Genomic DNA, 27,840 nt, shown 5'->3' with positions numbered 1-27,840 from the left:
GATATAAATAGAAGCAGGAGAGAGAGAATGGCCATCCTGTCTACATTTGGAGAAAATGTCATCTGCTGCCAGAGCAAGGGAAAAGACTGCTTGGTTCAAGAACCGGCTAACAAAAGTAAAACGACAGCCTTTTTAAGGCAAAGTGCTCTGTCCAACTTTGCTAATGTATTTTTTATTAACAAAGCTACTCACAGTCTTTAACTTCTCTCTTCTGAAGACTTTTTAAACATAGCATTTTGATAGCTTGTCATTCAGGTTTCATATTAAGATTTTTCAGGAATTGAAAGAAGAAACTAAATGAGATTATAGTTTTCTGGGCTTGTGTGTTTGAAAAGCCTCAGTAAGATTAAAGAGAGTTGTGTCTCATCAGTAGTTGAGTTGGCATGTGCAGCCCATCTCACATAGTCCCACCTGTCTTTTCGCAGTTCCCTGCTCCGCTACGGTGGGAACCTTTCCCTTCAGAGCGCCATGAGCGTCCGGTTCAACAGCAACGGCACGCAGCTGCTGGCGCTGCGGCGGCGCCTGCCCCCCGTGCTCTACGACATCCACTGCCGCCTGCCCGTCTTCCAGTTCGACAACCAGGGCTACTTCAACTCCTGCACCATGAAGAGCTGCTGCTTTGCAGGTGATCGGGATCAGGTAATAAGCAAGCAATGCTGCCCTGAGTCTCCAGAGTTTCCATGACTGTTTGGGAACACCGTTGTGAGGGTGGCTTCTTTCTGATTCAGCAGATAATGCAGGAAGCGGGACACGTACAGGCTTATTCAGAACTGTTTTGCAATGTGGGCTCTGAAAGAAGGAAAACATATACCAGACCACATGAGAAGTTTTACCTGTTGTTTGATGTGATCTAATACTTACTTGGAAGATTACATGCAGAAGAAAATATTTGCTGGTTTTTTAGGTCCAATTAATACAATGTTATCTACTCATCTACATATGATAAGGAAGCATCTTCCTTACATTTCAGTTTTGTTACAGAGTGGCGTACAGGCAATTCCACAAAATGTAAATATTGTGTATTTATAGAGTTATTAATTCTTATTTCAAATTAAGTTTCTCTTTTAATACTTGACTACTAGATCAGGTAGAATAGGACTTTGTAGTCACTGATGTGTAAGTGATGATGACAGGTGGTTAGAAAGAAATAGTCCATTACTTCACTGAGGCAGGACTCTGTCCCTACTACTGATCACAAAGAAATAGGTCACACATAAAGTGGCTAACAGAAGTTCATATGATTCTAGAGCCAGGTATTGTCTTTGGACAGCTGTATTTAATAATCACAAGCACTGTTTAAGGAAAAAATATGTATTTTCAAGCTATGATAGTATCAAACTATGATCTGAAAATTTCTTAACTGTCATCAGCAAAATTCCTGCGGTCAGAACTTGATCACTAATTCTATTGCTGCTGCTGCAGGAGGCAGAGTTGAGCTTCTTTCAGATTGCAAGAAGGAAGTACATTCATGTCACTGAATTTGAGCAGTGTTCCTTAGTTCTGAATATTTTTTGACAAGATGTGAAAATGTGATAATGAAACTCATTTAAAATAATTGAGTGGCTTACTTTAAAGCATTGGAAAAACACAAGTGTTGGTTAAGAAAAAAACTACTGACAATTTGTGGTCCATTATTTAGTCAGCCTAAAGATAATACACTTTTCTCCTCTGGAACTCAGTGTAGAGCTTAAATTATGTGTACACTCTGACACATAATTTGGCTTCTCATTTGTTACTAAAGATGTAGAGAAAAGTCTTAGTATATGCTGCTCTGCTTTCTAAGGCATTTTCTGATGAGTATGGTGTTATTTTAAGAGGAGGAGTATGTCTGTTTTGTATCAGGCTGATGCGATACTTCAGGAGCCTGCATTTAAAAAAACCTTTATATTCTTGTGGCTTGACAGACCTTCTGTTCAGATAAATAGCAGCAGGTAATGCTGCTAATGAGTTGGAAATCAGCAAAAGACTATTATAGTCTCTCGTAAAACTATATGAAGCTAATAGAGAAGATGAACTTTTCTATGGAATGTTAGAGAGATGTGGAATTTGACATTTAGATACAAGCTCATACCCATCTTCTAACTGGAAGGAAAAATGATAATGAATTCAGAAAATGCCAACACATGCTCCAACTCTGTCTGAAACTGTCCAGTAATGTTCAAATTCAGTGGCTAAGACTGTCAACACTAGGGATAGCCTTTATAGGGACTGCCTTTTGCAGGGAACCCAATTGCAGTTGCAGGTATATCTAGAAAAGAAGATTAGAGTTGGAACCTACTTTAAGATAGACAAGGTGAACAAAATAATAATTTTTTTGAGTTTCACCCTTCTATACAATGAGTATGCTTTTGTATAATGTATGCAAGTCTTCACCCCTGCAAATCAGAATTCATCAAAAGAACAAATAGTTCTGTATCCAGTTTAATCTGGCTCCAGTTGCCTCACCCTTTTAATATTGCTGTTCTTAGCATTTACAAAGAATGTCTCTCATTTGAGATCCATGCAAAGTAAGCTTTACAGAATACCTTGCTTGTATTTCCTCAGGATCAAAATTTTGTGTGGGCTAAGGCTCATTTGAAGGGACTTGTGGGTTAGCAAGTTGCTTTCCAATTGTGAGTGGCACTTGTGGTAGGAAGGCTTCTTTAGCAATTTTTTCACATTGAACCTCTGATTTTGTCTTCGATTCTTCTTTTCATCTTTATTAAACTGCCAACTTGATATTTTTTTCTGTTTTAAGCTTTCTTAAATAGTTAGGTTGTGCCTTTCTTACAGAGCACAGTAAATTAAAAATGGAGTCTCCTGTGTTCAAAAACTATTATGTGTTGTCTGCACAGGTAATTCCTCTCATAAAGTTGCATTTCTATACTATATTTTAACTCTGATAAGAAAGGATTCTCCTTAACTCATCACTGTTTAGAATGCAATTGCATTGGGAAAAAAGTGAACTGCTGAAAGGGGGAGGCCTTGTCCAGCAGAGGTAATGCAAGACCTTTCACTGATACCACTTCCTTACTTGGCAGCAGCATTTACTTATTTTCCTGGGTTAATGACTTGTACTGACACTCAGAGTTCTGACAAGCATTTGGATGTGATATAGGGATCAGAAGATAGATGGGAGATGGAGAGATGGCCTTTCAGCTCTGTAAGACTCAGCTCTTCACAGAACTGTAGCCTTTGCTAATCTTCCTCTGAAGTTTGTACATAGCAAACTGTTTGCTCACAGGAAGTTTTCTTGTAAATTTTGGCCATCAGGGTTTAAAACCCTGTAACTGCTAGTTTTGGGTTGCCTTTGGAAATTTGTTTTGATACAGTGGTGAAAATCTACAGTAAAGGTAAATAACACCCTGTTCCAAATGGATTGCATTCTGATATGGCAGAAATGAGCAGATTCTGAGCTGCAAGCACACAACTTAAGAGTTTTCTTGGAGATTGCCTTTATATCTTAAGAAGCCAAATGCTTAAGTTCTCGAAATGACCAGAAGTGTTCTTACTTGGACAAGGTATGTGTATTAAAATGATGACATTTCTTTGCAGAAACAAAACACAGACTACTAGTTGGGGAACAGTTTGATTGGTTTGTCTGTTGAAGGGGGTTAGATTTTCTAATATTTTCTCAGTATTGTTTTTTTAGTGCTCACAGATGGTGATAGGTACTCAAAAGGACTTGGAGCCAGAGCTCCTGATGTGTCACCCTAGAGGGAAGCCTGCTACCAGCAGGTGTGCAGTGATCTGTATACCACCTCCTTTTACTGGAGCATCTGAGATGCAAGTAGATTGAAACCTCTTAGCAAAGAATGATATATCATTAATGCTTTAAGGTACCAAATGCAGAAAGCCTCACTTGTTAACTACAATGTTTTTGTTTTCTTCTTTTTTAAGAATACATTCTGAAATGCTTATGTGATTTTGAGTTGTTGCAGGTATTGTGGGTTGCAGCACAAGCTAAGTGATGGGGATCTTAGAGGAGGAACAGCTTTTTTTCTCTTTGTGACCTTGCCAACTATTGTTTGCCTCCAAAAGCGTTATTGTCCTAGTCCTTGTGAGCCTGATTTCAAAGTCAATGAGCAGTATGTGTGTGTCTGTATATATATATATATATATGAGCAATTTTCCTAGAAATGCCACATCATGCTTTTCTTGTTTCTTGCAACTATCAAAGCTTGAGAGGCATTGTTTAGCTCATATTTTATTTGCACCCATTTAAACTTACCTTTGTGTGCTCCTCTCAGAATTTTTTCTTTCGTCTTTGTCATTGGTGTAATGACCTATTCACATGACACCAATTTTTCTACTTTTTGAGGAAGAGCTCTGATGTTGAGTCATAAACAGGTTCAAAATGATGTGGTGTTTGCATTATCCAGGAGCTCACTTCAATCATACAGCTGTGAAAGAGAGGAAGGGTAAGATAGGCCGGATGGATCAAGCATGACTCTCAGCTTCCCACTGCCTTTGTTGGCTATAGAGATTTGTGTGAGAACATAATTTATCCATTCTTCTGGGCATCCAGGTCCACAATTTTAAAAACAGTTTATTTATACACTTAAGTCCCACTGACTTTAGTATGCACAAGTGTTTAATTATATACAAATATTAAATGTGTGAGACTGTCTAGTCATGTCACAGTGCTGGGTGAGTTTCTATTCTTCTTGTCAGCCTTAGAATTTTGGAAATATTGATCAAATACTAAGGATTTTTAGTTGCTAGACTGGTATAGAAACTATCTTATATCTGAGGATATAGAAAGTATTGCAGGACTTTAGGTACCCAACCAAATGTGTATTTAAGTGTAGGAGCCTCAGGGCTATAGTGATGGGCAACAGCAAAAAAAAGGCCCAGAAAGAAACCACAAAACACTACCACTCTCCAAACTAAAATAGTCCAAAAGGTTTTCTTGCTCAAGAATTGTTGCCTGTGTCACAATGATGAATGCTATCGGTTCATTCCTGTTTCTCCCTGTGTAGATAATGTGAGGCTCTATAAGGCTTGTGGCTGTAAAATCAACTGCATATTGCCTGTTTTAAAAAGGCGGGGGTGGGGAGAAATAACTTGTACCCTGTGAATCAAACAAAAAGCGTCTTGACTCTGGCATGCCCTCAGACATTACATCACCACTCAGCCTTTTCTGTTGACATTACACTGGTAAAGGAGAGTTTCAGGAATGCACTGCTCATGGTACTGCAAGGCTGCTCCAACTCCCTATAAAGTTACAGTCGTCATTATGCTGAAATTTGTGTTCTGAATAGCCCTGGTTAGGGACAAGCCAGCTTTTTGCAGGACAGAATTATTACATGAATGCAACTCTTCCAAAAACAAGGTTAGCAGTACAGATGCTGGGGGTCTTGCATGGTTGTATATTGCCTTTATAAAGAAAGAGAACTTTTCTTAAGTGGTGTTCTTTGTGTCATTTAATTTGAAGGTCATTTATCTCAGGAAGTAATGCTTATCAATGTCTAGGTTTAAGAACTAGCAAGAAGAAATGCAATTATTCTTTTAGAGAATACATTTTAAGTTTCCTGTGCATGGAAGACTTCCTAATGAATAGTAGCTTATTGCAGTCAGCATTTCTTAATATATGAAAAGCATTCAGTGTGCAAATATGTTGCTGTGCTTGGGTAAAAAGAAAATTGATGTCTTACTTGGTCTTAAATTTGGTTTCTTCCAAGAATTACTGATGACACTGTATTTTGGTGTTTGCTTTATCTAAATAGCAGTTTAAATTCTATCTATATGCGTAATACATACATATAAAGTCCATGCATGAGATTTATCTAGCAGTGAAATTGCTTATTCATTTTCCCCCATTTTTTTGGTAATTGACATTGGGAGGGTCATACTGAAAATGCCTCTTTGGAGTCAAGATCTCAACAGCAGGAGCTATGAGTTTTCTTTAACCATTCTTTTTCTGATTGCCTCTTCCCCCATTCCTGGTGCATCCTGCCAACCCCATTTCCTGTCTCTCTTTTCTGAGTTCCTATAAGCCCTAAGGGGAGGATTTTAGACATCTGCATAGCAATACATAAGCCCAAAAGGACCCATATTGAAATTAAATTCTGGTGAAGTAGAACTCAAGACTCAGGAGACTGAATTTTGCAGGCTTTGTGTTCCTCATAGTACATCATGGGAGATCTGTAGTTAGTAGCATTTCTCATATGCTCAGATAAACTTGTTGATTTCTTTGTAATGTAATAGAAGTATTTTTCCTGCCATAGAAATACTCAGTAAGGATTTTTAAGTTGCTTTTGTTAATTAATAAAATTCCTCTTTTGGCCTTTCTGCATTACAAAAAGGCAGCTCTAAAAATGTTGATGGATTATTCTCAATGATGCCTCTGCAAGCATTTGAAACTGTCCCACACAGAGCTGGCTGCTTCTAAGAGTAGGGATTTAGGGAGTGAGAATGCAAATTTTTGGCTTTGAAATTTATGTACTAGAAGCAATTTGTATTTCTCCAGTCTGCTGTGTCTCACTGCTTTACTTTTTCCAGTTCATGAGATAGGCATGCCTCTTACTGAGGAACAAAGCTTCTGTTGTTAAAAAGCCTTTTGGACTCACCTGTTTGATTCTCAGGCTGAGATGGAAAACTTTTAAGCTCTGTTTTGTGCCAGTCTCAGCCTCTTGAAAAGCAGTCTCAAGGAGTACAGGGTAGTATGTAAAGAGTACAGGCTGTCCCGGCTGTTGTGAAAAAAGATGTCTGTTTTAACAGTGTTGTGAGCCTTCTTTGAATTTGTTAAGTATTGAAAAAAAAAGCAAAAACCGAACTGTAATTTGTGCCCCAGAATTTATTATCAAGTAGAAGATAAAAGGTTGTGTGTGTAGATACTTTGTAGGCAAATTATTTTCTTAGCTATAAGTTCTCCAAAACACATCTCAGAGAGAGCTTTCACAGTTATGTCTCCTCTTACTTTAGGTTTTTTCTTTGAAAGAAGGGAATAAGAGGTTAGTGGCTTGCACAGGTGACTGCTCATTATTTTGTCATCTCCTGGTTAACTGCTGTGGAGAGAAGAATCTCTAGTTGGTGACAATGAGAGCTGCTACAAGGAGGCAGCCACTCTGGCTGGGGCTGCAGTTTGAGGTACCAACAAGGCAGTGTGCCCTTCAGGAGACATCCTGTACTTCCCCTGCGCTCTGCTGGCACCCATCTGACCCTACAGGATCTGGCTGAAATACAGAAATGGCAATACTATATTGAATGACTCATGACAATTTGTATGAGGTTTTACTGCTGCAGCTACTGAATCAGACCACTGCTGTTAGGGGTTCCAATGTTAGCAGAAGACATGTGGGTGGGAACAGACCTGCTGGGGAAGTCAGCCAGTGATGATTACAGCAGTCTTTCAAGCTGTCCTCAGTGGGAATTCTATACTAAAAACCTAGATTTATCAACACCTAGATTCATCAACATAAAGTACCAGCTTTGACAGATCAGGGATCGCAAAGAAATGGAAATACCTGACTAATTGACTGTTGTCCTTAATTGTTTTGCCCTGTTGTTTTCTTGCTTATTTCTTTCTTGATTCTTTTGGAATAGGAAAATGTTTTTTCCTCCTCCATAGTTGTGTCCCTACCTTGTTTCCTATCTGGTTAGTAGATACTCTAACAATAAAAATGAATTGAAAGTAAACCTGTGGGTTTTCTACCTGCAGAAAATGCAGACAACATGAAATTAGGATCAAATTGTAAATTGTCAGTCATTTTTTAAAATGGAAAAATAGCAGGGGAAGCTTTTTTTTCATAAGATGTGTAGAGCAGTCTTGACACCACAAAAGGTCTAGAATCAGCTCTAAAAAAATTTTGTTTGTGTTCTGTCAAATACCTCTCATACAAAATGTAACATATAACAAGACTGGTGTTCATGGTTGTGGTTTTTTTGCACATACATTTATATATACACACATAAAAATCACACACAGATATACATGTGTCTATGAGGGCAGCTTTCTTATGCTTTGCTTCTTTTTGTTTGTAGCTTGCTTATCCCCCTTGAAATAGCTCCATGAGAAGCAGATTGTCATGTTCACTCGGGGATTTTGTTTGGTTCAACCCTTTGGGGTTTCCTGATGTTTAGTTAGTGGGGTGTGTCTATGATACTGCTTAGTTTTCAGTGGCTACTTACAGGGTATCTCTCTCCTGTCTGTGTGACCGCTGCCCTTTTGTAAAAGAATATTTCTGTAAAGTCCATAATTCCAGAAACTTCAGCTTCTTTATTAAATTTGAAACTGGCTGTTGGCCTTAGAAGTTCTTGGAGACAGAGAGCTGTCACAAAGAACAAAATGGCATAAGCCCTGTTTACTTAGGAACCCTTTTCTCCTTGGATAAATACACCCTTTCCTCCTTGGATAAATACATAGTTTTTATATTCTTCATGTAAATGGATTCCTTTTCCACAGCTGATTGCTGTGAATTCCAGTCTATTTTGGACAAACAATGTTTTTCAGACTTCAGTGATGCTTCATGTCAAACTGTGTTTTCCTCAATACTTATCAGTGTATATTCCACCACAGAAGTGATGTGGGAGTCTCGAGGAATTAAGACTTGAGCCTAGCAGACTGTCCCAAACCAGATTCTTTATTTGTTATCTTAGGAAAAGAACCAAAAGTATACACCCGACTAATTAATTATGTTATGTTACAGGTAAAATAAAGGGTCTATACATCCTGTCTCTTAAAGGACATATGCAAAGCACCAGCCTAACTGTTTCAAATTTGGGTGCCTCTGTGCTTCTCTCCCAGCATGTGGGTTTTGCACTACTTGAGGAAACCAAGGGGCAGCTCACTAAAACACGGAGAAAAATTCTGTCTGCTCTTATCTTTTCTGCACCAAGTTTCATTGGCCCCTCTGAAGAAAGGGCAGACATGCCCAAGTGAGTGGGAATTGAGATTTAAGAAGTTTAGTCTCTTTCAAAGCTGTAAACAGCAGCATGAAATTCAAATCTGACAAGCATTTTCCTGCTAGTAACTTAGCAGTACTTGCTTTTAAAATGGTTATAATTTCTGTGCCTTTATCTGTTGTTTGTGCATGCATATATATATAACATGTATATAATTAGATGGTGATAGTGCTTTTTGATTTGTGCATTTAAGACAGGCTCCTATATTCTTCTTGTTCTCCCCTACATTAGGAGGGCCATTCAAGAGACTTGAAAAAATTATCCATGTCTGTTAGTCCTTTATCTAGGGCCAAAAGCTCGAAAATCTGATATAGGTCATAAGCAATATGATATTTTATGGGAGCAGAAAGTGTGGATATTGGAGACTGAAATAAGATGCAATTTAGATAACATTTTATTGAAATAATCCATATTTACTAGCACTGAGGAAATGTAGCTTGTGGGATTTTGAAAGCTTTCAAACTGGCAGTGCTATGAACAAAAAATAAATTCCCTAGAGTGGTAGTACTCTGCAAAATGCAATGCTAATGCTACTGTTACTAGACTACAGAAGCAGATTAGATCTTCATTTATTTATATCAACTGCTGTAATTTCCTTAGGGAGAGAGAAAATGAGAAGAGTTACAGTGGAATGAGTGGGGAGTGCTAGTCCAATGTAATTCTTTCAGATTCCTGATGGTGCTTCATTTTAAGCATTTTATGTGTACTTGAAACCCAGATTGAATTGGTGTTTTCTCCCAGGAGCAGACTCTAACCATGCCTGAGAGTTTTCTTCCTTCTAAGGCAAACTTCTGAATCAGCAGCTCATAGTCATCTGGAAGCCTTTTCCTGTCATAGTTGCTAACAGCTAGGCATAGAAGCTGACTCTCTCCTTGAAAAAAAAAATTCCAGTATTAACAGCAAGCATTTTTTCTGTCTAATCTTGTGGTTGCATGAATATTGTAAATGTTGATTTCTGAAGTCCTGGTCAGATACAGCAGCAAAAGGGCAGACAATGAATCAAGTGGGTTTAATATTGGTCTGTTCCCCCCAGACATCTGAGCTCCCGGTGCAGGGTCTGGTTTGATTCCTAAGTCAGCACTGCAGTGGTTCTTGAGGTTATGTTCAGCTTGAGTCTGTCTTTAGGGGGGAGGGTGGAAGGAGGACAGTGCTTGATGTCTGAGCTATTTAGTTGTCTCTGTGAATGCACATTTTTGCCTCCCCCTGGCTTGCCTCTGTGATTTGATTATCTGGGCTTTTGTTCTTCAAGTGACTGAATAGAAGGTACTCTGCTAGAGATCTATCCCCTCTGGACCAAAAATCCTTGTTCACAATTAAAGTGGAGCCTAACCATATGCAGGATGACATTCTTTCATCTACCCTTCCTCAAGCCCTTCTTTTTGTTTTCCTTTCTGTTCCTTCATTTTAAGAAGTCTACTCCATTCTCTCAGGATTTGAGCCTTATTAACTAGAGTTTGGTGAACTTAATAGTAATTATTTCTTTTTCTAGTAATAGGGACTGACTTCTTAGTTTTCTTAATTCTTATTCTACAGCTGTGAACTAGTGCAGTGAAATATTGGTTTATTGTTATATTAGTAATGAATATATCAAAGAAAACTTTTCACAAATGGTCCTGTAAATGTCCCAGTAACATCAGTCCAGCTGTGCTCTCTAGAGGCTTTAGGTTCTGATTGTCTTGTGCAGAGAGTACTAATTGGAATTGAGGATTGTTCTCCAAATGTCATGCAGTTTGTGACTTTGGCAGCTTGGGTGTTCACCCTTGAAGCTTCATGTGCACATTGTTCTTGCAATGGCTGCAGTCATGAGGTTCTTCTGGCAATCTCTTAGTCTTGACCAGAAAAACTGCTTTCTACTTTTCAGACCATATCACCTAGTCTTACAGGAAAAGACAAATGCATTTGGGAATTCAATCCTATGTTGTGAGAACAGCAGGAAAACACGTACCCCAAAGGTATCCTTACAGGGAAAGAGAGCAGAAACCAATGCTAGCTGCTACAGTGGTGGCAGTGTAATGGCAGATACAAAATACTTGGATATTTTGTGGAATATGATCGATTTCTGGTGATTATTGGCAGACCTAACCATCAAAATGAAATTTAATTTTATATTAAAAGTTCACTACTCATAGCACATTGCTTACAACATGAAACTTGTGTACATGACTTTATCAGTTAATGTTTTTGGCATTTACTAATGGCTGTTTTGTGTCAAGATTAAAGCCATAAGTAGTTTTTCAGCTCAGATCCCGAGATGAGCTTGTTCTGTGGCTGGACATAATTGCATTGCAGATGTTTAATTCATTCCTATTTGCTTTCTCTTAATTCACTCCAGAGTACTTTACTGTCATAGACAGGTAGAAGAATTGTAAAGGAAAGCCCCCCCCCTTTTTTTTTGAAGTTATTTTAGGACTTTAATTCTTGATACAAATATACAAGACATCTCTGCTGCTAGACTTAGAGGAACAAAAAAAAGTAAGGAGAGCAAAAAACAAACAACCCACCTCTCAAAACCATTTTGTTTTCAAAAACATTTGAGAAAAAAAAATTCTGGGAGAAATGTTGTAAATACGCAGTTGAATCAAAGATAACCACCAGATAAGCAAGGCCTCCAAGCACAGAGGTTAATTCAAGCCATGTAATACTGCTGAAACAGACCAAAGTAAAATACTACAGGAGTTAAAATGAGGGTTTAATCTAGAACACTTCCATTAACAAAAACATTTCAAATAAATTGAAAGATACATCCTTGTTACCACCTGTGTACATCCAAGGGTTCCAATCACTGCACCCCACTGCACTGATGCCTGTGTATAACACAGGAGAAAAAGAAGCAAGGCACTTAGCTCTTCACCATGTGTTTCAGTGGACTGAAGATCAGACCCTCCTATCCCTGTTGCTTTGTACCTCAGTGGCAATCGGCTTGCTCTAAAGTAACTGAAGCCCATCCATATTAAATTACAGACTCTTTTACAAAATATTTACGTCTGGTTTGAATCACGAACCAAACTCAACTGTTTTGGGGAAAAACCTAAATCTAAAAAACTTGTGGAAAAATAATGAAGTGGACAGTCCTGGATCTTAAAACAGGAATTCAGAATTTCTTTCATTTTTCCTACTGGTGCTAGTAGCTTGTTAAAGGTTTTTCCCAAGCTACATGATCCTATAATTAATAAAAATAAATGGAATTTAAAAAATCATACTTATTGGCATTAGGTAACAAAACCATCCCATGGGATCCTTTGGCTTGTCTGATTCAAAGTGAGCGCAGAGCACTGACATGTCTAATCTTCCCTGCCTGTTCCTGCCTTGTAGCCTTTCTCTATACAGGGATTCCGTTGTAGGTGGTAAACAAACCATCCAAGAAAATCTGATGAAAATAAATCTGTTTCCTCAACACAAATAAATCCACTCCTGAAGGCCTGTGGGTGAAAGGTGCTGCAGCACCTGCAGCTTTTTTTAATTCACAACTGGACTGGGTTAGCTGCCATGTAGTGCAAGCTATGGTGTACAGCGCAAATGAAGCATTATTTTTCCTCTTTGCCTTTAGTCTTTCTGTAGACCATCTCTCGAAAGCTTGCAAGGATTTAATTCTCTTGTTTCCTCCTCTCCTCCTGGTTGAAGGATGCCAGAGCGCTCCTTTCATCTGCGCTGTAGGTCTGGTTCTCTATACACACGTGCGCAGCTTCCATGCAGCGATGTCTGCTGCCCCTCATGACATAAACAGAGCTCTCAAACAATGCAATCTCTTCACTTGTCAAGCTGATTTCACCTCTGTGGGGAATGCATTTCCCTGCTGCCATGGCTGCACCTTCACTGGGCAGGAGGGCATGTCCATACTTCAAAGGCCTGTCATCTTGAGATGCATGAGTCCTGGCAAGTCAGCTTCTAGGTGGCCCTGCCTGAACAGGTAGACTGGACCAGATGACTTCCAAAGGTCCCTTCCAGCCTCATCCCTTCTATGATTCTGTAAACCATTTTAAGGTGCTTCATCAATTTCTTCCTTTAAGTTCCCCAGATTGTGATCACTTTAATTTATGCAAGTCCATGTGCTGAGCTGCAGATCCCGTCACTGTGGCCTGTCTTGCCGTTAGTACTTTCATGATGGAGTGTAAAGGTTTCAGGCAGGTGTTTTCCTGACACTGTTCATTTCTCATCTCCTCCTTCCTCTCCCCCCTGTAACCCAAAGCCCAAGCCTAGTCCACCAAGACAATTATTTCCCTTTTTATTTTGGCAATCTTTGAAAAAAAACAGTCAGAAGAGAGCTCTGGAGATCACCTGACTTTAGTTGCTTCTCAGATCCGATTGCTCAGGGAATTGTTCGGGTAAATTTTGGATTTGCAAGTGTGGAGATTCCACCATCTCTCTGGGGCTGAGTTGCAGTGTTTGTTATGCTCCTGAACTTGCTGTTCCTTTGTGCTCAGCTGGAATTTCCCTTGCTGTGACTTGTGACTGTTGATTGCTGAGTATCCACTGCTGCATGCCTCTGAGGAGAGTCTGCCCCTGGCTGCTCAGTATTCCTTTGAAGAATAGGAAACTGTTGAGGTCCACTCTGTCCCTTCCCTTTCTCCTGGCTAAACAAAAACAGTTCTCTTACGTTTTCCCTGCAGGGCACAGGCCTTCAGCTGCAGCAGCCCTCTTGTCCGCTCTCTGTCCAATTTGTTAATATCACTCCTGTACTGGGGGACCCAAGCCAGACACAATACCCCAGGTGTGGCCTCAAAAATGCCAAACAATCACTTGTCCTCCTGTTTACGCCCTTGACAGTGCATCAAGTATATTGCTTTCTGAGAGCAGTGACACGTGACATTTCCTGCACAATTGGTCATTGAGTCTTATGGGACATAAAGAGTGTTCCTCTGCAAATAATTTTGGAAGCAGGTTTGAAGGGTCTCACAGACACTCCATTCCTGCCATGTACATAACATGTTTTTTCCGTCCTGTGTGCCTCATGCAGGATAGCTGAAATCTGTCACTTTGGGGCCCTGTCATTGTTAGTTTATGATATGTGGGGAAAGAAGAAGAAAAAAAAAGATGTGGTCATAAATTCAAGATACTGACTTTTCCAGGTGTTTTAATTGCAAGTCTTTTTAGTCATGTGTCCTTGGTAAATTAGTTGCTGCTTCAACAACACAATTTGTAATAAATAGTAACAATTGGCAACATTTCTATACAAATGAGACTTTTTTTTCCATGTAGCATTTCTTTAACAAAACATATTAGAGGGGCTTTCTTTCTAATTGCTGGGATGTTTCCTATATAAACCCTAATCCTTGGAGTTTTGGCACAGCAGCTCAGCCTGCTGTGGGCTAACATTTTATGAGCAGTCAAATGAAAGGGGAAGCACATATTCCTGGCACTGTCAGGTCAGCTTGGAAGGTAAATTGCCTAAGTGTTTGAACATCTTGGCTTGTAGAAATAACTTTCTGGCTTGGAAAGTATGGGTTTATGAGTGATTCTGAACTAGTGTGCACAAGCTTTTAAAGGAGCTTTTGTTTGATCAGTGCTTCTTACCTGTCAGAAAACGAGCAGAATTGCATTCATAAGTGCTTACTCACATCCTGCACTCTTAAAGATGAGGGGAAAAAGAATGGTTGGATTATGATAGCAGGAAACCAGAGAAAGGATTTTAGTGGTTCGTTATTGCATTTTTGTGATAGGAAACATCCAAACAATGCACTAATGTAATTAGCATTGCAAACAGAATATGCAAACAAATTGCAAACAAATTGATAGCCATTTTTTCTGTGGTAGTGTATATTTTGTGTTTATTTGCTTCTGAGTCCTGTGTTATTCCAGAACTTGTCTCTTCACTGCTTGGTGTTACTTTGCCTGATGATTTTATGTTTCCCTGGAGAATGAAAGGCAGAAACCAGTTATATTTGAGCCAAGCAAAACAGAATTTGTCTCCCATCAAAGGTTAGAAAAGGGACAAACTGGGTCTATTTCTTTATTTTTCTCCCTTTCCCCTTACCTAATAATAATAAAATGAAAAACCCAGCTTCTTGGCTGTATTGATTAAACTGCAGCCTAACATTAGTGGAGAAATAGAGTTTTATTTACACTGTCTACACCAGTATAATTGGAATTGGAATCTGCCATTGGTTCCACTGTGTGTCATTTAATCTCTAATTTGGGAGAGAAATAAACTGTACTCCCTCTCATTTATGGGAGAGTAAGTATTTGGAGATAAGGCACAGTTTGTGGCCTCTCAGAGCTGAGAGGCGTAAGCTTTTTGCCACGTCAAATGTCACCTGTCATTCCAGTGCCTGCTTGTAGTATATTAAGCTACTTTAAATTGCATATTGCCTGAAGTTCTGCACAATAAAGACATTGTTAATCATTTGTGTACTGCTGAAAAAGGGCAGCCTCCCATCTCTTCAGAGTAACTATGACCAGGAAAAAAATAAATAGTGTGATAAATGGGGCGGAGGGCCACGGCTTTAAACCACTTGAGACTTGCTGACAGTGAATGTTTAGCTTTGTTTTTTGTTTGGTGTTCAAGATTATTCTTAGTGACTGAGTTTTGATGGTCTTGGTAGACATGTCTGGATTAATGAGTAATAGACATGCCTGTGTGTAATGGACATGGCAGCTCTTTTCTTAGGTAGGTGTTTGATGGAGTTTTCGTTGGTAGTTCGGGAGATGAGGAAAAAGGCTATCAAAGGCTTCAACATCAAAAAAAGACCAGAGTTACAGGTTGAAAAATAGAGAGTATGATCTGGACATAGACATGCTTATATTAAAGCCAACCAAAATTCATAGCATTTAGCAAAGCAAACATATACTTTGGGCAGTAGATATTAGATATATGAAGTATGCTTTTCAATTTTGGTCCATTTATGCAGGCAACATTTTTGTGCTGGTACTTCATCCCCATTTAAATGTAAACTGATCAATGAGGTGCAAAGAATTATGCAAATTATTCTTTTTTGCTCATTTTTGGTTTGGAGGAAGTAGATCAATTGTAAAATAGCATCATTCAGGTGATACTTTGATAAACTGCTTTTATTTTTGTTCTTAACAGTATATCCTTTCGGGCTCTGATGACTTCAATTTGTATATGTGGAGGATTCCTCCAGATCCAGAAGCAGGTAAGTGTTGATGTTGTTTTAAATGGGGAAGGAAGAGTGGGGGGGGCAGGTGTCTGACAAATACTAAACTGGTATTTCAAAATAATTGCTGTTCTCACATTGTGAATCTAGAGCAACTCTGAGGAAAGCTGGATAGGGAGAGTTTACAAATGCCTGATCCAATGTCTGGATAACAGAGGTCAATGCCATTTGAATGTTTTCTCATAATGATTTTCTATTTTTTTCCCCTTCTCATGTAATGATCATTCCTCCCATAATAAAGCTTGCAGCATAAAATGGTGCTGGGTTCACAAGGTGCTCCTTACAGCTCCACTGCATTGACCTCTTTTCCCCTCTCATTCCTCTTATACCAAAATCTTCCCACTGATTTCTAATGCAGAGGAATTATGCTTTTTTACTTTCTGGGTGGAGGAGCACTATCAGCTGGTGGAAAGGGCCACTTTTGACTAAGTTCTGACCCATTCCTGACCCATTCCCCTGCTGGGGCAGACATGGTAAGCAAACAGCAGTAGCACAGCTCTGTATGGAAATACAGAAGAAGGATGTTAAAGGAAAGCCAGCAGTCTGGGGGCAGTGTAACAATCCCATTGTGAATGCCACTGTTGGTCAGTGTCTCATTTGATGTGGTCTGCTAAGGTGTAGGGTTTGGCAATATGACATTCTAAGCCATACAACATCAGCATCTCTCTTCTGTTGAAACAGATCACTGCACTTCTAGAAGGGTGTTAAGTTTTAATTGAAAGAGTCAAGACTTTCAAAACTGCACTAGTGTTTTCATTTTTAGTGGCTCTGGCTCTTGAAACTGTACATTTTAGTGATATTAAGAACAACTGAAGGCTATCCTGTGGTCTCAGACACTTTAACAATAGTGAGAGAAAATTACAAGCTATGTTAGAGGTAAGATGAAAATATTTTGTTTCATTTTCAAAGGTTGTTATTAACAGCTGTGTAATCCACAGCTGAGAGGATGAATAGCCTTCAGTTAATGGCAGGGGTTTGAGGAAAATGACATTCTAATTTAGGGGTTTTTGCTTAGTTAATCAACATTTCATGTTGCAGTCCACAAACCCTGAAGATGGTCCTGCTAAATGCCAGTAGCTTGGCCTTCTATCTTTGCATAGAGTTTATAGAGATATCTCCCTGCTTTTCTTTTTATTTGTGTGATTTTCTTGTACATTTGACACTGATTTACTACTACTTATGGATTTTTTGCCTTAGTTAAAACAAAGATTACATACATTAAAATTAGTTATTTATTTGTAAGTTTTATTGTGTGGACTGTAGAATTATATTTTCTGCATATATCACCACACTGTCCTGACTTCCTTTGTAAAATCTGGATTTGAGATTTTCTGTTTATATGGCTGTGATGCTCTTGAAAACTTTTTTCCCAGGCATCTGCACTTAACTAACTTTTTATCTGGGGCTTTTGCACAAGGATGATAGCTAGTATTTGTTGCACCTGTAAGCAAAATAATTACTAAGTAAAATAATCTGTTTTAGAGTAGTTGTTAAGGATGCCCCTCTGTAAAAAGATATATGCTTGCAAAAATAGTTGCTATTTACAAATAGGAGATACATTTTGATCAAACAAATTTACAATTTAATTTGTGATTTACCACACAACAATGTCATATCTGTTTTTGTCAGGTTTCTTGTCTCTGGTTCTTGTAACTTCAGGAAGGGTGTTAGTACACTTGCAACATTTCAGTTACAAAATTAATTACTTAATATCAATTGCCCTCAGTGGTTGCCTAACGAATCAGAAGATCCAGGAGTAGTAATGTGTATGTCTTCATGTCTTGTAACTTGAGCAGTTCTCTTTTTGAAATATTTTAGCAAAACTCACAAGCTTGGTTTTGTTAGACCCAGAGGTCTGATTCTGTGGAAATAACTAACTGGGCATCCAGATCACCTGTGATAGCCTTATTGAAGCTTTGCTTTTCTTCATTCAGCTCTTCTTGAAGGGTTGTGCCCATTTTGAATGTGATGAAATGCCCTTTCTTAAATCTTATCCTGCTGTTCAGAATAATTGCCAGAGATGTTGCTGTGCTTCCTCCTTGGAGAAATAGTCTTGCCATAGGGCTGTAGAGACTTAGGAAAACGTTTGCTTCGGTGGAAAACTCCTTGTTCTTATGCTCTAGCTAAAATAAGAGTGCCTTTGGGTTTGTGATCTGAGAGAGTGGAATGTGGTCTTTCACTTAAAATAGTGTGCAAGCTAGACAGGATGATGTAATGTCCTGTACTGTTGGTTGGTATTTTAAATAAAAATATCTCTCTAACTGATTTCTGCCTTCCGGTTGAACTCGGACATTGTGTTGCTATAAATATTTATGATACAACTCCCTTAAATTGTATCAATTTTTTGAAAATAGGGAAGTTTTTTTTTAAGCTTCTATATCTTTTTTAACAGCTGCATCCTCAACAACAGCTCTGAAATTATTTTGTTATAGGTACACCAAGTACTGATTATCCAATGGTTAGCAACATTAGTGAACAAAAGATGAAGAAAGGTGTGAAGGAACATACCAGTCACTTGCAAACATATTTGAAGTTGGAGAAATGTGTTTGCCTGTACTGGTATTTTGCCAGGAGAATAGAACAAATTCTGTGGGGTTTTTTTTCAGATAGTCATAGTTTAGAAGTGTCCTTCCAGTAGGTTGCTTTAAATCTTTCCCATAATCAGCTGGAATCTGCAAGCAGTTTTGTTTGGTCCAATAATTAGGCAAGATTTTTGCCCCTTTGGGGCAGGGAGGTATGTGAAAAAAGTTACTTCCTAAATTGCTTAGGAAGCCACTCTGTTGAAGAATTTTACTGACTGTGTCCTTCTATAGTCTTAGATTACTCTGAATAGGCTGGGATTTCCTATGCCAGAAGGTTGGTTGCTTTTTTACCACCTTTTGTGGTTTCTTAAAGATGGAATAGTTTGCTCATTTTTCCACTTTCATCTCCATCCAAGTACTATCCAGCTTTCCACTGTGCTTTAGAAATAATTGCCAAATGTTTCATGAATTTTTTTAGCCAGTTTCTTCTTTAAAGTAATCCATGGAAGTATCACCGTTTTTTTCAGAGGCAGCTTCTAGCAAAGCTAATATATTAAGTTTGGCAGAAGACAAGCAGTCCTGAGTTTCCACAGCCTTTACTTGACTCCAATGCAAGCTGGAAGTGAGAAGAGACATCAGTCCTACATGACTTGTCCAGCAAGCCTATTAACATATGAGCACTTAAGATGTTATTAAACCTAAACATGGTCTATTAGCTGGTAAAGAACCCCTGTTCAAGACAGAACCTGACATGTCTTGTGGAGTAACAGGGTTTAGTAGACTAAAAGTTTTCAAAATGGAGTTTACATTCCTCGCTCACTACTCTGAATCATCTATGCAACTTTGCTTTTGGAATATTGCTCAAAGCTGCTGTGTGAGGGGTATGGTATTATTTGTGATTGAGAAGACAGCTGGGGATCCTTCAGTTCATGTGAGCAAGCTGTCACCAGGTTCTGCAAAACTTTACTAAATCAGAACAGCAAACTGCATTTCAAAACTTCTTTTTAATTCTGCCTTTGACTGTAACTGCAAGCAAGAAAGGGCTGGTCATTGTGGTCCAGTTACTAAACTAATTGCACAAATTTCCAGCAGAACTGAGGCAATTTTTCTTCCTTTTTTTCCTCCTCCTTGGTCTTTGTAAATGCTGGCACTTCTTTGGGCTTGAAGAATACAGGAACAGCTCTTTTCAGAATATTTGAACAGGGCTATCTCATTTGAAACAGCTTGTAGTTTAAATTCTCAAAGTTCTGGGCTGAAAAATGAAGATGAATAAAAAATTATTAAGGGTTTCTTATTATCTTTAGCTATTTTGGAGATATTTTATATATGGGTACATATGCATACTTGCATACCACTTAGTTGGGGCAGGGGAAAGCCATCTGACCCAGTGGAGAGCATGCTCTGGAAGGTTCATGTTTTTTAAAAAAATTATTTTTCTGAGGTGTGGTCTTGGGATATAAACTGTTTTACATTTAGGACTGTAGTTTGTCTCTTTCTTCAGGTCAGTCAGTGTAGACCAAATGGTGCTATGGAACAGTTGTTAGATTAACACAGCAAGTAAGTGCTGGGTAATTGTAGAAAAGGTTTTGTATTCAGGGGAATTGGGACTGGTTTCTGTGGCATTTTGCTTGTAATAATACCATGGGCCTGTGGAATCTATCACCAGGTGGCCAAGTGGCATCTATCAGAAAAGAAGGTACTGTTGGGTGCTTTGTAGTGCTGTAGACAAGTGAAAGAAGATTCAGCATCCAGGAGTGTTTCTGTCATCAGCCTTAGTATGTTAAATGTCTAATTTGGGAATAGAAAGCTGAAGATAACACTGAGCACTGGGAGAGGCTGGAGAAGCTTTAGTTCCTAGCAACTGGCCATCTAATTGTACCAAAGCTCCTTTCTCTTGTTGTATTGAAAATGTTTGCAGTCAGCAGTGCAAAGAAATGCACAGCCAAGTAGTTTACAAAAAAAAACCCAACCACAAAAAAGCAAACAAAAACCCCCAGTAGACAGCTATTGGTTGTGAGATAATTTCACTTATTTTATATCTATTACACTCACAAAGCATAGTTGTTGGTGGAAATTTGCATGGTTCCAATAACATTGTGAAACCTGTTGCAACCTATGCCATTAAGTACAGAAAAAAGCAGTGTCTCTCGGACCAGGAGGGGGAACAGAGTGTGAAGGTGTGCTAAAGTTTATTTCTATAGTAATTTTTCTTAGCTTTCATATTGTTGTTCAGCTATACTAGTGATAACAATAGTGGGAGAGTTGGGATAGATAAGGTGTATGGCAGATATTTAGAACCAAAAAAAGAAGGGAGAAAATATGCATCCAAAAATAGCCACTACCACTACAATTTTATGCATAGTCTTTACATATTTAAATATTACTTTTCTCTTTGGCTTTTGGAACCTCCACAGAGGTATAAGACCACTGTGGGGCTGGTTCTAGGCATAGGCCAGGCAAAGGAGTTGATTGCCTGAAAGAGCAAGAACAAGAGTTGTCTGAGGCAGGGGCTGCTACCAGCTGACTGCTCCCTGTGCTTTCACTAAAGCTCTGCAAGGCCCTGCTGATCCTTTCGCCTCACCTGGAAGCTGGAGGGGGGATTCACAGGTGTCAAAGGAAGCATTCTGCAAATGGAGTTGAAACTGCTTTCTTATGAGGGGACACTTGGAACTTCGATGTCTCCTTTTACCATGCTAGGAGGAGAAGGGATCTTGGCCACCCCTTCCTGTTCTCACCCCATATTTAATGGGACCAAAGTCAGCTTTGCTTGTGCTGCTGAGAAACCCTTAGTAAGTCTGGCTGCTGCCAGAGCTGGAGTCAATTCCTGACCTCAGAAAAAGGAATGCTGCAGGGACCCTGTGCTCTCAGGGAGAAAGTGCTTGTGTTAAATCTAGCTTCTCTGCAGATGGGTCTCTGAGTAGGAAAACCAACTACCTGCATCCACTGTATGAAACAAATACAGGTGTGTGAGTGACCAGAGAGGCTTTTAAGGTACCTGAACATAATCTGCTGCACTGAAGGCAGAGGCCCCATATGCTATGCACATTTGCTTGTATTGTGCTGTGCATTTGCTTTCCAAACTATGGTATCTCTCTTTGTTAACACATTATGATCTCATAGGATTCAAATGCAAAGTAGTACCCATGTCTAAATGTACCCTGGATTATTACTAATGAAAACTAAATGAACTTTAAATGAGCTACTACCGTAGTGCCAAGTACTGCAGTGGAGTGGTATGCTATGGCACACTGGCACACAGCTGCAAATATCTGCTTCTTCTCAGGAGTTTTCAGCACTTTGAGTAATTCACAAGGCTTGGATGAAGTTATGCTTTAGTCTGTGGAATGTCTTTCTACCTTATATGAACAAACAGTGGGATTTCTTTTCCAGTGTCCTGGATAGAAAAGGCTTCTGAATGAGGTCATTTAACTCCTCTGTTACAGAGCCAGTGGAGGATAGTTCCTTATCCCAACAAGTTCTCTGGCATTTTGACAGGTTTTTTTAATGTTTGGAACAATGCAGCTCCCATTAGTTTGGAGACTGTTCTACATTCCTACAGGATTTCTGCACTAGAACACTTTTCCTAGTAATCTATCACTTTCACTTTTTCTTTAGCCTTCAAATAATTTATTCTGGCTTTTTCTAAACATTGCTTCTTGTTGTAAAAGTCATGCAGAGGAAGTCAGATTAATGTCTAAATCTGTCACTCTCCTTTGTTACAATTTACTAGAGTTTTTAAAACTTATTGGGATGGGGATGTACCATTCAGCATGTTTGAAATGTGTCAAATCATTCACATCAGTATTTACAAAACCACATAATTAAGAAGTAGTTCATTAGCCTAACATTCAAAACATAAATTTATAAAGCAAACCAAGAAGAAATCACTTTGGCAACTTAGAAGACATCAGCTACTTCAAAACATTGTATTATTCTTTCCTCTGTACAGGAGCCTGTAGAGAGGCCTTGTGTTGCAAAAGTATTCTTGTCAAACATGTACAGGAAATCTGTTTTAAAATGTGCACATTAGATTTAGCCTTTACTAAGCTATGTCTTTAAGCTGATCAGATATCATAGTAGGATATTATTTAAAGGACTTTTTGAGATTTTGTATTGCTCTTCTTTGGAACACTTATTTGCAGGGTATAAATTAAGGGCGATTTTCTTGACATTTCACTTTGAGTATCAAATAAAAGAAGACCAAAAAAACCCATTGACCAGCACAGCTAGAACACTAAACCACTACTCAGGACTGTCTTAAAGCATGACAATTTTTGGGTTGTATTGCAAAATCAACTAGAACATACCCATCTCTTCCCTCCAGTACTTAGAGGTTATAAAATTATAAACCTTCTAAAATTGGCGTAGTCAGCCTCTGAAGACTTTAGGATTTACTTTTTTATACATGATTAATAACAGATATGTAAGCTAATGACTTCTGTATGAACACTGCCTATACATGTTGGAGCTAGCTAAGAATAAAGAAGTTGCCATGCTTAAAGAGTTGCAGAACTCATACATGCTGCTAAATTGAAAAGCAAAAAAAAAAAAACCAAAAACACCCTTGTCCACTAAAACCCCCAAAACTCAAAAGAAAAATTTGAGTGGTTTTAGGATAGCAGAAGTCAATTCTGATGAAACAATACAAATAAAAATACTATTTCAAGGGGAGACAGCAAAAGGAAATGGAATTCATTACATGGAAAAAAGGAAGATATCATCAGGAATTTGAGCAGTTTATGGCTAGCCTCCACTTAATAAACAGATGCACTTTTTTTTTTTTTGCTAGCAGAGATGAGTAAACTAAACTCACACTCAGAAGGCTAAAGGCTTTATGGCTGCAGCTAAGCCTCTGCTGAGAGACATGGGGGATTCCAGACAAGTCTGGACACAGGCAGTTTCTGCCATGCAGATGCTAAAATAATTGTAGTGGTTTTAGTGAATGCCTCTCAAGCAAAACTATCTCATTAATATGATGATAGCTGTGATGGGCTACTATAAAATAGGGGGGCTGCTTTCAGGATAAGGATGTAGAAGACTTTGTATTAAGTGCTTATTTAAAGGTGTCACTTAAACACAAAGCAGTTGGTAGACTAAAATTGCATCAAGCAAGGGTTTGCCCAAAAATGAGGTTCTGGGACAGTCTGTTGGATTTGACACAAAGATTATCAGAGTATTGCTGGAGTCAATACTTTCTGGTTTAAATTATTGAAACCTCCCATAACACTGGTAAAATCTCACTGCTAAGATTTGTACCTCTCCTGGGGCAATTTCATGTAACTGGTCCGTTTTTTTAAGGAGCCTTGTGGGGAAGTTCACCTTCATTTTAAGAGGAGGGAAGTATTTTCTATTACTATGCTTTCTCTGAATTTACTGATAACTGCTTAAAAGGAGTTCAGGGAACTTAATATGAAATCAGAAAGCTTTGGAGTTCTTTAATAGAATTATAAAACCATAGAATCATAGAATGGGTTGGGATGGAAGTGTCCAAAGGCAGGGATCTGTCTCTGGATTTTTAGGACTTGGATGACACCTCTTTTCTAGATCCTTATCATGGTTTGTTGTCCATGTTACACATCAGTCAGGTCTTCAGAGTGCAGTTATAGTGAGTGAAAGGGATAGAACCTTTCTAAGAGGAGAGGGGCTGTACACAAGGTCATTAGCTGCAGCTGTTTTCATCATTTGTGTAACCTAAAAAATGGAAGGTGGTATGGGAATGGCGTTTTCTTTTTCATTTTTTTTCCTTCAACCTTCTATCTTGCTACTCTTCAAAGGTAAAGCAAGTTTTTGTTTAGGAAGTGTGAATTACAGGAGAACTCTGACTCTGTTTTAGAACACAAGTTGTTCAACACAGGGCTTAAAGCAGCAACTGTTTCAGCTGAAATAGCTCCTGTTGGGGTCAAAGGAAGATAGCAAACATTTTCAACAAGAGGAACATAAAGTTTGTTTAATGTAAAGATTACTGTAAGTAGCTAGTGAAATTATTTTAATTTTCTGTAAGGTGCACTTACAACATATTAAGTTTTGAATAGCAAGTTGATTTTCATCTGAAGTGATTGTCAGTTTTTACTTCCCAGCATTTGAAAGTTTTGTTTTCTTTCACTGAAAATGTTAAGTCATAGCGTGTTGAGGGACACTTGTTTATTCAAATACACAGCTGTGCTGTCTAGCAAATTTGTAGTTTTAATTGTGTGGGTCAATGAATATAAAAAAATATTGTGTGACTGTTTCTTGCTTTGGTGTATAGACCTAGTAAGAGTCAATGACCAAGCAGAAAAGTTAATTGGCTTCTGTTTTGAGTTTTACCACTAGCACAAAAGCATTCCACTTTGGCTAATTCACTGCCTTGTGACAAAGAATGATATAACCCACTGCTCAGATGTGTTATTTCAGGTCCTTCTTACTCATCAGACTAGAGTCAACTGTAACAGTAATAAATTGCTGATTTAAAAAATAAATTTAAAAAATAGTATTGCTGTTAAAAGTCAACCTTTTTATTTCTCTCTGCTTTAGATTCACAAACTGTCTGTGTCATGCCTTAGGTTTCACTGGTGATTTCATTATGTGTGGTGTTCTCATTTGCATATTTGTCATATTAGGTTAAAACCTTGATTGTTTGTTTAAATGAATCAAAGCAAGCCTCTTGGTCCCAATTTGCAGGAAGGATGCTTTTCATCAAACTTGCAGCTTCTCATAGGGGCATTGCTCATAAAATTTGAATTCTGCAGTCAACACAGGCCTTAAAATACTGCAAAATAAAGCTGAAACGCATTGTCAAATATAATAAGACTTTAAATGACTATGACTGAAAGTAATATGAAGATTTAATTACTCATGACCACATGTTCTTGTTTTCCCCTAGGTGGCATTGGCAGGGTTGTCAACGGTGCCTTCATGGTATTGAAAGGTCATCGGTCAATTGTAAACCAAGTGAGGTTTAATCCTCACACCTACATGATCTGTTCTTCTGGTGTTGAAAAGATTATAAAGGTAAGATCAGTTACCAGAAAAAATATTCTTTTAATCTTTCAGGAAAAAATGCTTTGTTTTGCTCAGCATCATTCTGGTCCACACCCACTCTGTCTTCTCTTAGTGTTTTATAAAATGTTTTGTCTTGTTTGCTCGGGTGAGTTTGGTTACACTTCTAATGTGATCTCCTACAACTCGTGATACTTTGGTCTAAAATTTAATAAAAGTACCTCCAAAGAGATGAACCTTAGCCTAGACTGACCTGGCTGAATAATGCCTCAGAAGGCCTTCAATATCTTTTGTACGTATTTGTGCATTGAATCAATTCAACATACCTTTTCTGTGACTTCCAGAGGAAGAACTCTTAATACCCTGCACAACATCTTTCTGAATCCTTTAACAATGTACAGTACTTCTAGGAAGTTTTTACCTTTTTCTGTGGAACTGAAAGAGATAAGAAACTTTGTTAGGTTCTGAAATTTTCTTTCCTTAAGGAAAGACAGTCAATATTGTGGGAGCAAGGCAAAACCAGTTTTGTTATTTGAGGGTTGGGAAGGCAAAGGATTATGCTACACTAATGTGATTTGCATTCTGCTGCCATAGATATTTTGCTATAACTTAGGTCTACCAAGGGTGTAGAAAAAAACACAACCATTTAATTTTGAAGTAGGATAAAAAGAATTGCTGTTGATCCCAACTACTTGTTGAATGACTTCATGAAAGTCTTACCTGTATATGGCTATAAATAATGTTGTTAGAATACTGCAAATGCTTTTGTCAGGTACAAGCTGACAGCATGAACTTGTCCTGCAAAGGAGTGTTTTAGTGATGTACAAGTTATGGACCAGAACTGACCCAAAATCCTGGGACCATGGCTCAATGCCCCGCTGCATTGCTTGTATTACAGCTAGTATCAGCATTTGGGTTATGACTTTCAGTTCAGCTTTTTCCTTCTCTTCTGTCTTCCCCTGGTACTGCAGTCCTTTTCTCTTCATCTCTGCTGCCTGCCTGACAGGTTTGATCACAAATATATTAAATACAGGCTTTGAACAAAAGTGCATTGAACAGTCTTAGCAGCTCAGTGATTTTTCAATTTCCAAGCAGTCAAACTGCCACTGTTTAACAACAGTTTTGCCAGAGGCATTTCTTTTTTTTTGCTTTGGGAACTTGATTCATGCAGCCTGAATTTTCCCTTTTGGATTCTAGATCTGCTGACCCTTTACCCTGTGAATCCTTCCTGCATGAGTGTGCTTGGACTGTTGGATTAGCATTGGTATAAACATCCCCCGTGTTGCTTTTGTGTACTTCTGCTAGGGTTTTGGCAGGGCATTTTTTTTGCCTAGTGATTAAAAGGTTAGTTTGATTAAGGCTGCAGTCACAGGTTGTGTAACTCTTTCAAAGACACCTCTGCTTGAGCGCTTCCTTAGAAGAGAACTCCTGTGGTGTCAATTTGTGTGCAGTGGAACTTGTGCAGCTGCTTTGAAGGAACTGAATTCCCCAGACATTTCAAGCTAGAAACAAATTAAGGGAAAGGTGTTTAATACTTTAACACTTAATACTTAATGTATTAAGTTTATTGGCCAGCCAGAACTTCTTATCCTTTTGTTGTGTGTCCTTTTGTCTCCGCTTGTAATGTGCCTTGTTTGGGGCTCGGGTTGTTCCAGTGCTCATGTCTTCATTCTGTAAAGGTGATTTCACTCTCTAAAGGTACTGCTTCAGTGCACAGCAGTTTGCAGGTGGTTTCTTCTTCATTCCAGCTACTTCTGTGGATAGGTTGGAGACTAGTAACTGCCACTAGCAGAAGGGCAAGACAGGAAAAACAGCACCAGCCATTCTGAGGGGCCATTTATTGCGTTAAAAACTGCTGGGAACACAAGTCTTTCCTTTGCATGGCTATCTTTCTTTCCCCTATATAAGTGCTTGATGTGCTTGCTCAGAGGAATTGGGATGACAGGAGAAGGAATCATAAATAAAAATCATAGTTAAATTTTTTATGTTTTCTTATTTTATTCCTTTTTGTTTATTTGTTTTAATCACTTGCTTAAAAAGTGTCCCTCTTTTTATTATCCCTCAAGTACCTTCTAAAACCCTTTCTGGAATTAAATCACAGAAGATAACTTCACTGTGGTTGGTTGCAATTGTAGAAACCATTGTAGAGACATGATGATGTGTTAAAAATGTGGATGCAAGTAGTTGTTTGTCTGAGCTCTTAATTTTTAGAGTAGCTGGCCTAAATTTAGTACTTCAAGAAGGGAGGAACTGATAGCAGCACCATCAAGCTATTCAATAATTACATGAGCTTCTATCAACACATTTGCTATTTTAATGCTGATTGCAAATGAGATACAAAT

General features: G+C 38.5%; 1 protein-coding gene across 3 annotated transcripts in view; it reads left to right on the top strand.

Annotated features, from left to right (window-relative positions):
- DCAF5 (DDB1 and CUL4 associated factor 5) overlaps positions 1-27,840 on the top strand; it is a 67,197-nt gene that overhangs the window by 33,551 nt on the left and 5,806 nt on the right. For all 3 annotated transcript variants that reach the window (XM_071427135.1, XM_071427136.1, XM_071427137.1), the window contains exons 6-8: positions 426-639; positions 15,911-15,977; positions 25,383-25,510. In XM_071427135.1, the coding sequence (XP_071283236.1) occupies positions 426-639; positions 15,911-15,977; positions 25,383-25,510 (409 nt within the window). The remainder of the gene's footprint in view (positions 1-425; positions 640-15,910; positions 15,978-25,382; positions 25,511-27,840) is intronic.

This window comes from Agelaius tricolor, unplaced genomic scaffold, assembly GCF_023055355.1.
Source record: "Agelaius tricolor isolate 1412-34295 unplaced genomic scaffold, bAgeTri1.0.p SCAF_5, whole genome shotgun sequence".
Lineage (NCBI taxonomy): Eukaryota > Metazoa > Chordata > Aves > Passeriformes > Icteridae > Agelaius > Agelaius tricolor.
The sequence above is the reverse complement of the archived record's forward strand: the minus strand, read 5'-3'. Positions and strand labels throughout refer to the sequence as shown.